We start from the raw sequence: 19160 nt of genomic DNA, 5'->3' as shown, positions 1-19160 counted from the left end.
CTCTGTCTGATGCAACTTGAAACTACCTGAATTTCCCCAAAACACCTTCGGTTTCTGATTTTTTATTGGAAAACAGTAATAGAAATTTAGAAATATGAAATAAAAGTATGTCATATGTTTTTAAATATATATATTCTTAAACATATTAACCCTATACAAAGCTCTATATTTTGATGTTGAGAATAAACTACTTTGGAGGAAACTTAAGAAACTACTTAGTATGATACTCAGATAAGTCATCATTTGACTAATGAGAAACTTTAAATAATAAATTTGAAACAGACATCTCAAGGAGATACACTGTGAAATCTCCTAAGAAAACTGTATTGAACTAAGGTTTAAAATTTGTACATTTTGACAACTGTTTTTGTCTGATACTTTTCCTATACCTTGCCTATGTAGTTCATTTTAGGAACGTTTAAAATTATTGAGTTAGAAATCGTGGAATTTTATTAGATATATTCTCATTGTTGATAAATCTCTTTTAAACTGCATTCAAAATAAGTGATTTACTATCTCTCTGATTATTTCCGCTTTCTCTCATTTCCTAAGAGTATCCGTAATACTCTTGAGAAGAACAAAATATCAGGCATTATAGAACTTTGAGATCAACAACTCATCATGTCATATTCTATACAAGTTACAAATTAAGGAAAGTCTTATTCTGAAATAATCTGTTTTGAGTTTGAGAGCATTTAAAATATTAGGCATATATTATTTCAAATCCCATCATTACTTCCAGTCACTGCATAGCAGAGCTGTCACTGTCTTACATAGTTCTGAAGTTTGGCTCTAAAAGATTAAACTATGTAATTTCCTTCTGTAAAATATGAATTGTAATTGCCTTTTCAAATACAGAATTGGTTCATTATCTCTGGTGACATACTTTTTATTAATATTTACATTAAAAGTTTGGATTAATTTTCAATGGAAAAGAAAGCAGGTAGGGACATCCAATCTATTAGATCACAGCACCTCTATACATACTAGGAAAAATATAGAAAATAGAGGGGAAATTGCACTACTTCTTAACGCTTTTTCTTTTTTATTTGAAAAAGGTATTTCATAGTTCTCAACTTGCGAGGAAACCTGTGGGCAGTCTTTAAGATGCTTTAGTAATAAAGGGGCAAAAAAAGGACACTTCAAAGGGTCTGTATTTCCATTCTTCACAACTTAACTGCATAGCTATGGGTTTTAAGGGGAATGCCTGGCATGGAGGCTAAGGAAGCAATTAGAAGCTCATACATTCTAAGTTCCAAATATGGCTCCTTCAGTGCTTATGATGACCTTGGAGAAAGCACTGGTGACTTAAAAAGAAAAAAAACAGGACAGCCATTTGACTGATAAGTGTTAGTCATTCATTCTACTATTTGAAATTTGAGACAACAAAGAGTTTCGGAGACAACTTGCTATAGGAAGGTCTGAGAGTATGTTGTTTATCAGGTGAAGGAAAAAATATTTGCAATGACACTAAAGTTTATGCAGACAGAGTTGAAAGAAGTAATAAAAATATAAATGACTTTGATTGCCAGGATGGTGTTCCTCATCCATGTCTTACTCCATCTGTCCAATTAGTATGGGTTACTTGACTAACCAAAATCATTCATCTGTAAGTCCTTTGAACTGTATACATTAAAGCTCATACAAACCATTTCCTCAGAAGACCTTGCACCTTTTATGTATGTGAAAATTTGAAATCACACTCATTTCCCTAAGCTTCTGAGGACATTTGTATACAACAACAATCAAAAGCATATTTCCAATTATTATTTTAGATCCTTTTCAATTAATTAGGGGACTATGCCAATCTCAGGAAATCCTTGTGGAAAAAGAAGAAACACCATTAGAACAACACATGGTGCAACTAGTTTTGCGACTAATGCCCAAAAAATTAATTGGGAGAATTTTTTAGTAATTAAACTTGCATAGCTCTTTCCGCTGCTGAGGATTAGCATAAAGGCGCCACTTCTTAACATTACCAGGTGAATAGTAAGATCAAAGATGCTAGGCTTTGAGCTTGCCCGTCTCCCCCATGAGTACACAGGCAAGCACAGAAGAATTGTTTTACAAAAAGCAGCATATACTACAAGGATTTTCAGAAATATTGCTTCAAATCCAGCAGAGGGTTTCTGTCTATTAACCAGTCACTTAAAATAGCCATTGTCCTCCAAAAAACAGCCCAGTAAATATTTTTAAAATTAATGTCCAGTAATATTTTATACCCTTCATTAATTTTTGAATCTGGATAAGGAAGAAAACAAAATCAAAAATAACATTTTTCCCAGAGTGTTTATCAACTCTCTTACCATCAAATGTTAAATAAACTCTTGCTTGAGGCTGGGAAGATCCTTTTACACAGATAGAACAAATAAATACTCCAACCAACACGCAAATTGCTCGGAATGCCATTTCTTCAGATATGCAAGTTAATATCCAAGGGAAAATACCTTTAAGAGAGAGATAACAAGTTCATTATATCTCATTTCACATTTTAGGAGTAGAAAAAAACAGTAACCTACACAAAACACCCTATTCACAAAAGAGCCACCTGAACTTTTACAGTAATGCAAACAGTAGGAGGTGCTGTGTCTTTGCTTCTCAGATGTGAAAGTGTGGATTTAATTCATTTGTGTCTGGAAGTCAGCAACAAGACAAACTTTCATCTTTGAGCAAAATGATGCTACCATCGAAACAGAACAAAGCAGTGAGAAAAAGCATTGATACCTGAAGTTAAGCCCAGTATTTGAACAGATCTTCCCTCTAGAAATCCATTACATTAAAAAGACTTGAACAGAATTGTGCTAATAGACTACAACTGGATGAGAACTCTTTCCCCCCACTAACAGAACAGCAGTAACAAAATCCCACATGAACATTCATGTGGACCTACTCACTTCCATAGTCATTAGCTCTTTTAGAGTAATTGTCTCTGAAATAGTGTTTCCATACATAAATCTGTGTGCTCAATCCTTGATCACTAATGTCACTGGAATCAGTTATCTGCCATTTTATCCTGATGACCAGCAGGCGGCTGTTAAATGATGCAGATGAGGTAACCATGGACTTGTGCCAAATTCAAACCAATGACCTAGTGGTAAGCCATCCAGTGAGCCATGTATCCACCGATGTATATTTTAAATAAATCAACCAGAAAGTGGGTTGTCAAAATACCCAGAGATGAATCAAAGAGACAAGTGTCACTGCTTGAAACTATAGATATAAAATTGATACATGCTATTAACTAATATCTGAATCCCAAGGATGGTCAGATAATGTGTTTCCATAAATCTACGGGAGCTCTAGTGGCCACATCATGTAAAATAAACTCAGGACCATAAAAGAAATGCAATCATTTTGATTCCCCCACAATTATACGATAAAATGACCCAACAGTCCAATAAAGAAATTTATTTTTACAGGTTACAACAAGTCATTATTTGACTTTTCAAATTAAAATTTCATCGACAAAATTATTAACTTCTTGTTAAGTGCCACTAACAATTGAAAAAGACAGCTTCATTAATACAGAATAAAAAGAATTAAATGGAATATGCTATTTTAAAGAAAAATTATAAGTAGATTTCCTAGGTGGTGCATATGTTACGAGAGTTAGAAATGAAATTGTATGTTTCTTTTACCACACAGATGGGGGAAACTCTAGAGATGTTTGTGTTGGTAATTTTCAAAAGAAACAGTTTCTTCCTGCTTCCACAACCTCTTCACCCTGTCATCCCTAAATTAACTTAGTAGGAAACTGATTTTATGGGTGACTTTCCCTTAATAATTTGTCCCTTGGTTCTGTTGACTTTATAGTTAAAGCCAAAAGAAAAAAGCTATTAATATGCCTAACCTTTGTATGTTTACTGAGCAAGCTGATATTATTAACACATCTTTTTTTTCTTTCTTTCTTTTTTTTTTTTTTTTTTCATATTGGCATCTTACCTTATCTGTTTTTCCCAAAAGGACATGTATCACCAATTGCAAAGAATAATACTGGGGATACAATGGCAGATGAAACGAAGGTGGTCTACAGGGCAATTTGATTTACATCCTACCTAGTGATGAGGAGTGCGAGACTGAAAACCAAGTTCTTAAATATGCCCCCGCCTCCCCAACAGTATCGTACAACTTCTTCCCTTTAACTCAGACACAGACGTTCCTCTTGTTTTCACTTCTGCTGATCGGAAGCTAATAACACATAAGAAAACAATTCTCTTATATCCTCTGTAGCAATTGTGCCTTGAAAGGCACTGTAACACTCAACTTTAAACTCTCCGCAGGTGTCACAGCCTAAGGAAACAACTCGAGCAGGGCTCTCAGCAAGGGGAAGGCTTCCCTGACAAACCGCGTGTGCTCTTAAGAAAATGTCCAGGTTTGAGCACACCAATGTATTAAAAGTCAATATACAGGCCCAAAAAGTTATATTTTTGCTAAATTTGTAATGCGTAAAACGGCCAGTTTAGCTTACCGAGGTTGGAAGAAATCAGCACGGAAAAGTCATCAATTTGCTTGCGTCTCCAGTCCTTTTCCCAGACGCCCGTAATTTCCAGCACGTCCCAGGGGTGAAATTCTTTCTTCCCGGTCCTCTGAGTTTCTTTGTAAAGGAATCTCAGCGCTCTAGAGCCGCGGCACCCGGAGCCCTTCTCCGCGTCGCTCAATCATGCACCTCAGAGTGAATGGAAAGTGGCCGGCCGCGGTGGGCGAGCGCTCTTGGTGTCCGATTACAGCGCCGCACCGCGCGGCTCCCGCTGCCTGAGCGCGCCGCCCAGCAGGCTCTCATCACCGCCGCGCAGTCCCGGCCGCACTCCGCCGGCCGCGAGGCCCCACCCCGAGCGCGTCGGCCAGAGCGTGGCACGGAGCCGCGGGGGCGGGCCGGGCGGGGCCGACCCTTAGAACCCGCCGCCGGCCAGACGCAGGAATGCGCGGCCGCAGGCTGCAGCCCGAGCCTCGCAGCTCTGCTCCTTTCGCAGTCCGCGGCAGAGTGAGCAACTTGCACGGTGCGCTCCACGGTTTTTGTTGCCGGCGGCTCTTGGAAGACACTCAGACTTTGCCTGGCCGTAAATATCAAAGCGCACTGCAGTTGTGTTTTTTTATTTTTTAATTTTTGCCAGGGAAGGATCACTGCATCCTTTTAAGGCAAAGAGATGCCTTTTTAAAAGGGCGTGAGTTTTGTCCTTGTTCTGCCGCGTATTTTCCTTTTTTTTTTTGGAGACAGACTCTTGCTCTCGCCAGGGCTGGTGTGTAGTGGTGAGATCCCGGCTCACTGCAACCTCCGCATCACCAGTTCGAGCGACTCTCCTGCCTTAGCCTCCTGGTAGCTGTTACTACAGGCGCACGCCACACCACGCCCAACTAATTTTTTGTATTTTCAGTAGAGACGGGTTTCACCATGTTGGTCAGGATGGTGTCTATCTCCTGACCTCGTGATCCGCCCTCCTCGGCCTCCCAAAGTGCTGGGATTACAGGCGTGAGCCACCTTGCCTGGTCTTTGCTATGTATTTTCTAAAACAGGTCAAGATAAATGACAATCTTGTTGCACAAGTTTATCCTTGTAATGGGTATTGTTTCCTATTGAGTTTCCTTTAATGCCCTGAAGGCAGTAATTCTGTTGACCCCTCCACATTGACTCATATCCAGTACCTTCCCCGCCACGATACTCCAAACATAATTACAAGAAGAAATTATTTCACAGTTCTGTGTTGAAAGGCTGTTTAACTTATGCCAACAGATAGCCAGTAACTACACATGTACAGAAATATATCAGAGGTATATCTCCAGCATTACTTTCAGGTACACTCGTCAAACTCTGGAACTGACTTTGATGTTTAAGTGAAAATTGCGTCTCCGGACCACAATAAACCAGATGTTTAAACATCGGGAGAAATGAGCTTTGATCGCCATGAAACAAGCAGGCACTTGCTTAAAATCACTGTGTCCACAGCCCAGCAGATGTCACTCTACAGAAGGAACGCAGAGTGTAATTTCTCTATCTTATACCTGACAATTTTCTTCACATAATGAAAGAAAATCATTAAATTCTTATAAACTGTGTCATAGAAAACACCTCTGAGAGTGCGAAATCATTGCTTAGTGGGAAAGTTGAATGAAATCTCAGGTGGGAGGAAGAGGTGAGTGAGACACAGCTTTCCTGTGTCTCTTGTGTTCAGTAAACATAAACGTGTCTCAGACTCATGCTGCATTGTCAAGAAATGAAGGGATCAAATCAATGCAAATTTAAGAGTTCAAAAATTCTATTTCAGGGCTAATATTATTGTCAAACTTCAAAAATTTAATATAGTAACAATTAAAATTATTTTTTGTGATGATGTGAGAAGATCCTTGACATAAATTTGTAATAAGGAATTTAACCTCCCAAAAATCTGGTGTTATTAAAATCCAGATGTCCGTATAAATAAGCACTATGTGTGCTTCTCTGAACCACTTCTGAAACTGAATGAGATCCAGGTTATATATTCTCCACTATTATCCCTTCTACTGATATCTCTGTCGGCATTTATATATTAAGGAAGGAGAAGAATAAATTATTAGAAAGATGAATGGGGGGATTAAATGACATAATTATTAATTTAGAAATGTGGAGATGTTAGAAACTGATCAACAAATTCATGTAAGATAGAATTTGTTTATACATTTTAAGTTTGAGAAAACCATGATGAAGAGATGAAAGATGAAATGCATCTCAAACGGTGTATTTACAAACTCCAAACTCAATTTACAAACACCAGTGAATTAGCTCAATCTCTTACACATACAGGGGTTTGGAGGCCTTGGCAAATAGTTTAGATTTAATCACAGTCCATGAAACTTGTGCCAAAGTTACCTCAATGTTGCCCAAATAAACTTCTTTGCAATGTGCTCCTGGGATTTAATGGTATTTGCTTAGCTCTGAGACGTTTACAGTTGGCCACACCTCAAAATGAATCATAAAAATACTGATAGGCTTTAGCCAAGAGAAATTTAAGTGCAAGGACACAGTGCTCATGCTTGCCTGAGACTTAGGTCACAGGGTGGAATTTTAACAGTAGCACTAGAAGCCCCTATGATTAATCTCTGCCCACATTTACCCAAACTGCTTAAAACACCTTGACAAAACAAGACTTGCATAAGAAACAGTGGTGGGCACTACCACTTTTTTAGGACTTCATCTGCCTGGTGCATGGCTGATGCCTGTAATTCCAGCACTTTGGGAGGCCAGGATGGGCAGATCACAAGGTCAGTAGTTCGAGATCAGCCTGACCAACATGGTGAAATTCCATCTCTACTAAAAATACAAAAATTAGCTGGTGCGGTGGCGGGCATGTGTAGTCCCAGCTACTCAGGAGGCTGAGGCAGGAGAATGGCTTGAGCCTGGGGGGGCAGAGGTTGCAGTGAGCCGAAATCTCACTACTGCACTCCAGCCTGGATGGCAGAACAAGACTCCATCTTAAAGATTAAAAAAAAAAAAAAAAAAAATCATCTTTGTCCTTCCAAGTGGAAAACAACATCAACTAATTGAGAACGCTGTTTTTGGTAAGGGGGACACTAAATGGATCTACAGGAGTAATGACACAACTACATTTAGAGAGCACTAATTACAATGTTCGCACCCAGCAAAATGTTTTAGACAAACAGCCAAGTTAAAATACTTAGGGTCACTTTTATTAAGATGTTTTAGAAATGGTGTAATGTCTTACACTCTGAAGTATCTTTGCCTGCAGGTATAATGGGCATATTTTTAATATTTTATGTTTCTGATGGTCCTGAGGAATGCTATTTAACTTAAAAGTCTAGCACCGATTTTGAGTTATACACTTTTCTTCAGGAGTTTCTGAAGCTATGAATTGTCTTATTTAAAATTAAAAAAAAAAAACAGATTTCTTCCTACTATACAGATAAGTCATATAAATAAACTCTACCCTAACTAGAAAATCTTAATCCTTCAGAGATTGAAAATTGTATCCTTGTTTAGTCACAGCTAATATCTGTAATAGAAAACTGGCCGGGCGCAGTGGCTCACGCCTGTAATCCCAGCACTTTGGGAGGTGGAGGCCGGTGGATCACGGGGTCAGGAGATTGAGACCATCCTGGCTAACATAGTTAAACCCTGTCTCTACCAAAAATACAAAAAATTAGCCTGGCGTGGAGGCAGGCAAATAGCTTGAACCCAGATGACAAAGGTTCCAGTGAGCCAAGATCACACCACCACACTCCAGCCAGGGCAACAGAGCTAGACTCTGTCTCAAAAAAAAAAAAAAAAGTATCTGTGTTTGCCAGATAGTTTGCTTATTATCTGCATATCTGCATAGCAATTCTTTAATAAAGTTACAATTTTCCATGAGAGAACATTGAAGGTTTGCCCAAAGTCAAATGGAGAGTAAATATTAGAATAGGAAGAGAAACTCAAACATGATTCCCTTAGTGTCTGATGTTTTTCAGTAAGTTTCAATAGCTTACACTTATCTTTTATGCTTAACTTTTTTCTCCTCTCTTCTCTACTTTCCTGTCTTTCTCCTTTACTTAACTCCCAGATGCCATCCTTTTAAGTTTCCTGAACTGTATCTTTGGAAAGTCTGAACTTCCAATGGTTACTTACTTTATTTATGTCAGCCTCATGTCTCCTTGGGTTACCTTAGTAGCTCTGAGACCAAGCCAGTCAAACAGGTCTGTTCTAGAAATCTGTGTGTGAAACTGCTACCTGCACAGCTAATAGGCTTTAGTATTTCCTCTATCAAACCATTTCTAATTTTTCAATAAGATGAGTGTATCTCTATTTTCATTCTTGATCCACTGCTAATCTATATTGGTGACTGTTTCTCTGTTGATACGTACTACTCTATGCTTCTGAAATTGTAGGATTCTTGGCATTAAACAAAATAAACTGGTGACAGTGGTTTGCTCTGGAGAGGAAAGTTGGCTAGAAAGGTCTCATGGTTCACTATATTTTACATTTATAATTTTAAACGAGGTGAGTGTATAAGCTATTACAAAGTTCAAAGTTTAAGTCCTCAGTCCTTATTTAAACAAATTTAAACATATCAAATACGTAAAGCACAATATTTCCCAACTCAACCAAAATAAGAGCGTATTGCCTCTAATGTTTATATATTATATTTTATGTATAAAGTGGAATAGTAAAGAATTTCAGTAGTAAGAATCCCTTAGTGAATTTTCGTTTTTAGTAAAAAAAGGTTATGTGTGCATGACAAAGGTTGTAAAGGAGTATTAAGATCATTCCCATTTTCATCACAAGGACAAAATATAAATTTTCTATTTGTTTTGTCCTTCTTGGAATATTTCATATGAAGCCTCAGTGAAAATACAGTATATGTATTTGAGATTAACTATATACAAGTACGATTGCAGAGTATCCCACAGTTACTTAACAAATAATGTTTGCTAGTTGAATATATCCAGTGCACACACATCCACAGTCACATCTTGAGAAAAAGCCAACTGCTTTTATGAATCATATTGGATCTCAAGCTCTCTGTCTTTTCACCTGGAAGTACAAAACCGTTTCCCATATCTGTTCTCACAGGAGAGCCATGAGAGGCCTTTATAAGTGCCTCTGATTGTCAGATGCATGTAATGAGGCTCAAAAATAATAACCAGCTGGAGCAATGAATGCAGGACTGTTAGTTCCGGCTAATTGACTCCCACCTACAGCCCTTCGAAATGGGCAAAGGCCTTTCCATGTAATCTTCAGATTTTACTATTGTTATCCTCTTCTTGGACTTTAAATGGTTGACTAGAAAGTGGAGTATTAAATTGTGCAAAGAACTTTCACATCCTAGCAGATACATTCTTATAATGAGAATCACATGAGAAATCCTGCTGTCTTCTCTACCAATGATTTCCAGGAAGTGGAGGGGGCTGTGTAGGAAATTTGCAAATTATCAGCCACTTATTCAGTTTATTTTATTTATTTTTAGTCATGAGGCTTTGAATTTTTTTTAACTTTTAAGTTCAGGGGTACATGTAAAGGTTTGTTATATAGGTAAATTCTTGTTTGTTGTACAGATTATTTCATCACCCAGATATTAAGCCTAGTATCCAGAGGTGGCTCATACCTGTAATCCCAGCCCTTTGGGAGGCTAAGGCAGGATAATCAGGAGATCAGGGGTTCGAGACCAGCTTGACCAACATGGTGAAACCCCCTCTCTACTAAAAATACAAAAATTAGCCAGGCATGATCTCACACACCTGTAATCCCAGCTACTCGGGAGGCTGAGCCAGGAAAATTGCTTGAAACTGAGAGGCAGAGATTGTGGTGAGCTAAAAGCTCACCATTGCACTCCAGCCTGGGTGACAGAGCAAGACTCCAACTCAAAAAAAAAAAAAAACTTGCCTAGTACCCTTTAGTTATTTTTCCTGATCCTCTGCCTCCTCCCATCCTCCACTGTCTGACAGGTCCCAGTGTCTGTTGTTCCCCTCTATGTGTCCATGTGTTCTCATCATGTGCAACATTTAATAACCTTAAAGAAGGATATACAATTTTCATTATCAACAATCATGACATAATTTAAGATGTAAAGCTCTTGGAATATATTTCAATTAAATTTTTTTCCTTGATCAACTGCATCCACTGCAATGGACTCATTGAACTTTAGACCTGAGGTGAACCAGAAGGAGCAACATGATTTAAAGGGCATGCATTATTAACAGACATTTGAGGAAGTGTATTTCTTTCAGTCTCCATAACAGCCCTAAAAAAATAAGATATAAGTACCTCCATCATGCAAACAAGAAAGCCAGTCAGAAATCTGAGGTGCCTTCCCTCATTTGGTCCCTAGGCAATACATTCAGGTCTGCCTGCCCCACAGTCCCCGTGTTTCCTGCTTTCTACTACTCTTGGCACACTCATCTAACAAAAAGCTCAGTCAATAAGAAATGGCAGTGGAGACTTTGACGTTCCTCCTACGCTATTTAGGTGCTGAAGAAGGTTTTCCATTTTTGTTGGATGCTTATCACATTACATTTCAGATTTGAATGATAAATACAGACATTGTATCTTCACTAAAATTATATACAGCTCAAGAGCAGAAATGGTGTCAAATTCTCCTTAGTATCCTTTAGAATACCCAAAAGCAAGATGATTAGTGAACAGCCTTGGCAGATAGATGGAGAAGGGCTTCAAGGAAGCAAAGAGGTAATCAATAGCAAATTGACCATTTAAACCATTATACATTATAAAACAGAAAACCATACAAATTATTTTATCACCCATCCAAGTACATTTATAACATATAAATTAACTCTATTTCCTTTAAATATCTAGTTTGTTACTCGTGTAAATACAGTATATGAAAATCCAGAGACAAATTTGTATAGTGGATTGTAGCCTAAGTAACAGGAAGTTCATCAGTATTAAGTGTCATTTTATTTTTGGTTTTTTGGAGATGGAGTCTTGCTCTGTTGCCCAGGCTGGAGTGCAGTGGTGCAATCTCAGCTCGCTGCAACCTCTGTCTCCCAGGTTCAAACAATTCTCTCCCTCAGCCTTCCAAGTAGCTGGGATTACAGGTGCATGCTACCATGCCCAGCTAACTTTTGTATTTGTAGTGGAGACGGGGTTTCACCATCTTGGCCAGGCTGGTCTTGAACTCCTGTCTGCTTGATCCACCCACCTCAGCCTCCCAAAGTGCTGGGATTACAGGTGCAAGTCACCACACCAGCCTCAAGTGTAATTTTAAAATTAAAAGTCACAGGTTACCTAGTCTGCAAATTGTCACCAGGGTTACTGAAGTCTTCTGTTCATGTACTGAAGGATAAAGTTGCAGCTTATTTCCATGGTTCATCCAGTCTCTTTCCACCACTTGGGTCAAGGTTAATTCTTCATCCCCTCTTGCTCATTCCTTCCCCTGGCACCTTAAATTCTGTGTGTATCTGATGTCTTACCTGACCATTGTTTGACCACACTATTCCTCCTCGCAATTCCATGGTTTTTCAAATGCTCTTCTATCTTAAATACATCCTCTTTGTAGTATAATCTTTATCTTTAATCTGAAACAAAATTAATCAAGTCCTAGATATCATACATAGAGTTGTAACTATATCAATTTTGATGTCAAATAAATTTACATGTAAATCGCCAATTCCTAAAACTATATATGTTGGGTATTGTTTGATTTCCACTTCTAGTGTTGTTATTTGCAAAATGAATACTAAGGCAACTACCTTTAGGTTTATTGGTTAGTTAAAAACTATAATGTGTTAGTTAAATACTACAATGTGTGTGAACACCTCTCTCACTTTTGTATTCTCTCAGGTTTTCCTGCTGTATCATTTAATGTTATAATTACGTGAAAATTTTCTCCATTTACTACCAACAGCTCCAGAACAGGACATAGAAATCTTAGACATTTTGTAGCCAGCTAAAGCCAAGTCTTGGCACATGGTGACCGTTGAATAAATGGTTGTTCAATTAATTAAACTGATCTTTTATTTAATGGTGATTTGAGGACCTTGAAGATCTAAATAAAATATCTTATTATCACTGAGAGTGTGGTATTTCAACACATGTGATTTCTTACAGGATTCTTAAGGAATCACTTTCCAAGGCTCATAATTTTACTTCAAAGGTAATTATGTTTGTATTATCCCCTTTATACCATGCTTAAATTTTATTTTGAGTCTGTAAAAGCTTTAGGAACATTTGAAATGGTTTGCTTCTTGATAATCAGCTGCTACAAAAACAGTGGTTTGGATTAATTCTAATTTTTGTTTGTTTTCGTTTGTTTGAGACAGGGTCTCGCCCAGGCTGGAGGACACTGGTGCAATCACAGCTAACTTAACTGCAGCCTCAATATCCAGGGCTCAAGCAATCATCCCACCTTAGCCTCCTGGGTAGCTAGGACTGCAGGCATGCACCACCATGCCCGGCTATTTTTTTTTTTTTTTTTTCGCCAGGGTCTCCACAAGTGATCCTCTCGCCTACACCTCCCAAAGTGTTGAGATTACAGGCACCAGCCACTGTGTCCAGCCTTAAATTCTCTTTGAATTTAAGTTCTAAAAATTAAAATTCAGAAATTACGTTGTCAATTTTCTGTTAACAATTTAGAATAAGATTCCCTGGAAATCATATCACAGTAAAAATAAAAATAAAATATAATTACAAAGAAACTAGTAGCAATCCCTGGCATAGGAAGGAAAACGTCATCTAGTTCAGAAATTCAATATAAATTTGATTTTTCTCATGTTTCATTCTAGGTTTGTTTCATTTTGGATTTCTTCTAGTAAAGTCTTAATTTAAGGTAAAAAACATAATTATTTAAAAACTAAATTTCTACTAGTTGTATTTTTGTATTTTAATCAATCAATTCTGTAAGTTTCCATCTCATTTTATTGTCTTTATTTTTAAGGTAGGTGTCATTTAAAATAACCCTTATATAAGAATCTGGAGTTAGTTAATAACTTTACAATAGCATGACTTTTAATATTTTCTTTACTTACTGCAGCACTGTTCACAATAGCAAAGACTTGGGGAACCAACCCAAATCCCATCAATGATAAAGATGGGACAATGGATAAAGAAAATGTGGCACATATACACCATGGAACACTATGCAGTCATAAAAAAGGATGAGTTCATGTCCTTTGCAGGGACAAGGATGAAGCTGGAAACCATCATTCTCAGCAACCTGACATAAGAATGGAAAATCAAACACCACATGTTCTCACTCATAAGTGGGCACTGAACAATGAGAACACATGGACGCAGGGAGGGGAACATCACATAGTGGGGCCTGTCAGGGGTGTGGGGCTAGGGGAGGGATAGCAGGAGGATGGGGGGCTCAGGGAGGGATAGCATTAAGAGAAATACCTAATATAGATGACGGGGCGATGGAAGCAGCAAACCACCATGGCATGTGTATACCTATGTAACAAACCTGCACGTTCTGCACATGTACCCCAGAACTTAAAGCGTGATATAAAAAAAAGAAAGAAAAGCAAAATAGAAAAATATAAAACAAATTAAAATAAAAATGCATATTTACAATGAAAAAAATTGCTTTACAAAAGGATTTTTCATCTGAAAGTTTCCTTTAATTAGCAACTTCCCCCAATAAACTTCACTTTAAAAAATTATATCTAGATTTTTAGAAAAATGTCTATGATTTAAATGAAAAAGGAGTTCCAAAAGTAATACCAGTTAATCAATTTTAATAGACTAATTTAAATGTTTGTAATTATTACCATGTTGCTTTAAGAATATATGGTATATTGTACTGATTGTCTACAGATAACACATATGAACTAGGAAAAAAGAAGCATTTGTCCTTTATGACCAGAGAAAATAAAAATTTGCAAAAGTAAACCTTGTTGGGAGGTATTTCACTGCAGCCATAAAGTCAAGTATTATTGTTGGCTATTTTTATCACTGGTCTCTTAGAAAGTATAAATGTGTACCTATAACTCCAGGAAAATCTTCTTTATAGTTACTGCAAGTATAATATTTTATTTAGAGAACTTCCCCTTTCAAAATGAGCTATTATTCTTTCTTGCTTTTTAAATCCCTTCTCTCACACCCCCATATACATACCTCTATTTTTGAAGAAGTGTCTTGTTAATTTTTTTAAAAAAAATTTGTACTCTGATACTATAAAGTTTAAAGCATCAAAATAAATTATAATCATATTACAACATAGGCATACTGAAGTCATGACCTTGATTTTGACAGTATACATAAGATTTGTGTATCTATTTATTGATGTTGTCATTTATCTCTCTGTGTATTAAGGACCACATCAGAAAGATTTGCAAAGCACAACAGACTTTGATATTGATAAATATTTCATTATTTGACTTCCATTTAATTTGTCTCTTAAATATGCATAAGCTCTTTGGTCACAATATATTGCCCCTCCATGGGATTTATGTCCTTTAACATTTTATGCTAAATGTACTTAAGTACTTTATATGATAAAGTCTATAAAGTATCCTTTGACATTGCATGAAATATGTACATTTATCATGTAATTTTAAAGGATACTTTATAGGCTTTACCATCTAATACTTAAGTATATTCATCATATAATATTAAAGGAGACTTTATATACCTTATCATATAATGATATTTTATACTTTATGTAATTTATAATTATATAATGTGTGTACACACACTCACACATACACTGGGGTATAGATGGTTTAGGCGTATGACACATTTATACAAAACATATATATTTAACTCTTTTCATCTCCCAATTTCATGTAAGACTCTTTAACCCTATAGCCATGTCCTGTTTTTATTCTTTCTGCACTGCCTTCCTTGTCATTTTGTTTTTAAATTTTGGGTAATTATTTGATAAAACCAAAATACTGGACAAGTACCTGCAAATTCATTTCTTTAAATGAAGAAAGACAACACTTTAAACAATTTGGCAATACTTTAAACAGTTACTGGCTAAATATTACACTGGTAACAATTTGAAGATTTGGATGTTCCATGTTGTTTTAATCTTCTAAGGTTGATGTATATTTTGATAGACACACAAGTGTCTTCTTCTTTTAAAGCCTAACATTTCCCCTACATTTAGACTTCAAAAAAAATTTATTCACCACTCAGATCTATCATTTTAAAATGATAATAAAATATAAACATAAAAATGATAAAAATACATAAAGGAGATATATATGCACAAGGGATATACATATATATAAAGGGGATATATATATATGGGATATATATATGAGATATATATAAAAAGGAATATATATCTATATTTAAGGGATATAAATATATAAAGGGAGAAGAGATATATACATGTGTGTGTATATACATATATATACACACACACACACACACACACACACACACACACACATAAAGGGGAGTTTATTAAGTATTAACTCACACAATCACAAGGTCTCACAATAATCGGTATGCAGGCTGAGGAGCAAGGAGAGCCAGTCCAAGTTCCAAAACTGAGGAACTTGGAGTCTGGTGCCCCAGGGCAGGAAGCATCCACAAGGGAGAAAGTGGTAGGCTGGGAGGCTAGTCCAGTCTCTTCTCACGCTTTTCTGCCTGGTTATATTCTAGTGGCACCGGCCACTGATTAGATTGTGACCACTGGGATTAAAGGTGGGTCTGCCTTTCCCAGCCCACTGACTCAAATGTTAATCTCCTTTGGCAACACCCTCACAGACACACCCAGGATCAATAATTTGTATCCTTCAATCCAATCAAGTTGACACTCAGTATTAATCATCGCAGTAAGGAAATACAGCTGAATGAAACACAGGGAAGACAGAAGGCTATACTAAGCATCTGTACCCCTCATCAATCCTTTCACACAGCCACATGTAAGGAATCTAGCTGGGGAACTGCCCACAGGTCATTACCACCTAGCCCTGATACATCCTCTAGGATGTTCTTTCTCCAAGCAGGCCACGGCCACATTTTCTCAACAACAGTTTCAGTGGCTCTGACTGATGTCGGCGTCACTCAGGTGGGATTATAGGATAAGTTGTGTCCCTTCAAAAGATATGTTGAAGTCCTAACCCCCTTGTAACTATGAATGTGACCTTATTTGGAAACAAGTTCTTTGCAGATATAATCCATTTAAAATGGGGTCATTAGGTTGGCTGTTAATCCAATATGACTGGTGCCTTTAAAAGAAGAAGGCAATATGAAAACAGAGACAGAGATTGGACTCATGCTGCCATAAACCAACGAATACCTGTGGTTACCAGAAGCTGAAAGAGACAACAAAGGATCTTCCTCCAGAGCAGGGATCCTTAGCTCCTTGACTGCGACCAATTTAGGTTCCCAGCATTACTGCCCAAGCTCGCATCCTCTCAGATCAGGAGCAGCATTAGGTTCTCATAAGAGCAGGAACCATATCGTGAACTGTGCATTTGAGGGATCTAGGTTGTGCACTCCTTATGAGAATCTAATCAATGCCTGATAATCTGAGATGGAACAGTTTCATCTTGAAACAAACCCCCACCATCCTCCCCCCACCCTCCTTTCATGGAAAAATTATCCTCCTCTAAATCGTCCCTGGTACCAAAAAGATTGCAGATCACTGCTCTAGAGGCTTTGCAGGGTGCATGGCCCTACTAACACCTTGTTTTGGGACTTCTAACCTCAGATCTTTAAGAGAATACATTTCTGTTGTTTTAAGCCATTCAGCTTGGGCACTTTGATAGGATAGCCCTAAGAATTTAATAAATGTTAATTTTATGCCCCTGTTCCCTGTATTGTATTATTTTTCCCTTCATCATAATACTTGTTATAAATTAACACTCTGTGATAACTTGGAAAAATTCTCTTTCTTCTGAGCTTCAGGCTCCTGACTTATCAAACATTGTCGATAATGTTTTCCTTCCATAATTGTGTAGCTTAAGCCAAACAATAAACATGAAATATCTGGCAAATAGTAGGAGTCAATGATTCTTTAACTCCCTACTTCAATAGTTTTTAACAATATTTTTTGATTAAACATGATCTTAAAATTCTCAATTTTGTACTTATTAGTAAAATTCCTTCAAGATGTGTACTGTCTTCAAATACTTTATTTAAAACTGAAGACTTGTACACACCTATTAGACATTGGTATGAACTTATGCTTATATTAACACATAAATATATAGGGGCATATAAATACATATGGATAGATATACAAATAGTTATAGATATTTATTTGTGATGGTTAATTTTATGTCTCAACTTGGTTGGGCCCCATGTCACAGCGATTTGAGTAAACATTACTCTAGATGTTTTTGTCAGACTTTTTGCATGAGATCAAAATCAGTAGATTTAAGCAGGTGGATTTTGAGTAAGCAGATTTCCCACTGTAATGTGCTTAGGTATCAGTCAATCATTTGAAGGCCCATATAGAACAAAATGACTGACCTGTTCTGAGCAAGAAGGAATTCTGCAGCAGACTTGAAATGTGATGTGTGATCCCCTCTGGGTTTCCAGTCTGCTTGTCCATCCTGAAGATTTTGGACTTGTCATGCCTCCACAACTGCTGAACCAATTCCTTAAATCTCTTTACAGAACCACACACACACACACACACACACACACACACACACACACACACTATTGTTTTTGTTTTTTTGTCAAACCCTTATACAATATATATGCATGGCTATATATATACATATATATATATATATATGTATATATATATATATACGCACACACACATATACATGTATGTGTGTATATATATATATATTTCTCCTAGCTTTATCCATTGAGAATCTCTAGAAGCAATGACACCGCAGTAGTAACAGGCATACCCAACACCCAGACCCTGGTGTCTAAACACTATTCTACAGCAAAAACTAATGAGGGTTCATTGAGGAAAGGGGAGATTTTAGTATCATGGCTAGAAAAATAAAAGATGGGTCTGGAGCATCGTGTGGTTTCAAAAAGTAAAGTACTTAAAAACAAAAGAATGTGACACTTCAAAAGGACACAAATAACCTATAAGAGCTCTCAACGGCCACAGCTAGAACAATTTGAGCCACAAATACATAATACAACACAGTACTGGGTTATAACCTAAAGTATAAAGTAAGTATACATGAATACATGCTGATATAAGACAAATGACTGAATAAATGTTTCTTTCAGAAGAATTTCAAATAATATGGGTAGATAATCCCCAGTATAGGAGGTAGACCTTAATTCTTATCCCCATCTCCAATGACTCACCTCCAAAGAATAGAGCAGGAGAATCACAGTAACTGCACAATGGAGAAACCTTTTAAACACTACCTTAACCTAGTAAACAAGGATAACCTCATGAGTGTTATCATCTGGATACCATGTACTTCCATTGTGATATGAAGAAAAGGGAATTTCAACTCTGTTTTAATCTTTCTAAAACCTATACCCACAGTCTAATCGTGAAAAATACAGACAAATCCAGATTAGAAGACATTGTACAGAATACCTGGCCAGCACGTCTCAAGATTATAAAGGTCATGCAAAGAAAGGAAAGAAAGAGAAACTGCTACAGAACAGACCAGAAAAAACTGGGAAGACATGAAGACTAAAAGCAGTGTGGTACCCTGGGTTGAGTCTGACATATAAAAAGAACATGAATAAAACACCTGGTGAAAGCCATAAAGCCTGGAGTTCAATTAATTGTAACGTACGATGTCAGTTCCTTAGTTCTGATAAATTTCCCATGGCCATGTCA

The 19160-nt window shown here is 37.1% G+C and overlaps 1 protein-coding gene across 1 annotated transcript in view; it reads right to left on the bottom strand.

Moving 5' to 3' along the window:
* The window catches only part of SEMA3C (semaphorin 3C), a 181383-nt gene extending 176410 nt beyond the window's left edge, over positions 1–4973 (bottom strand). Inside the window, exons 1-2 of the mRNA XM_017523115.1 lie at positions 4469–4973; positions 2307–2447 (exon numbers count right to left, since the gene is read on the bottom strand). Of these exons, the coding sequence (XP_017378604.1) occupies positions 2307–2409 (103 nt within the window). The 5' untranslated portion in view covers positions 2410–2447; positions 4469–4973. The remainder of the gene's footprint in view (positions 1–2306; positions 2448–4468) is intronic.
* Positions 4974–19160: the final 14187 nt, after the last annotated feature.

Source organism: Cebus imitator, unplaced genomic scaffold (assembly GCF_001604975.1).
Source record: "Cebus imitator isolate Cc_AM_T3 unplaced genomic scaffold, Cebus_imitator-1.0 Scaffold26, whole genome shotgun sequence".
Classification (NCBI taxonomy): Eukaryota; Metazoa; Chordata; class Mammalia; order Primates; family Cebidae; genus Cebus; species Cebus imitator.
Note: the sequence above shows the minus strand (reverse complement) of the source record. Positions and strands in the feature narration are given on the sequence as shown.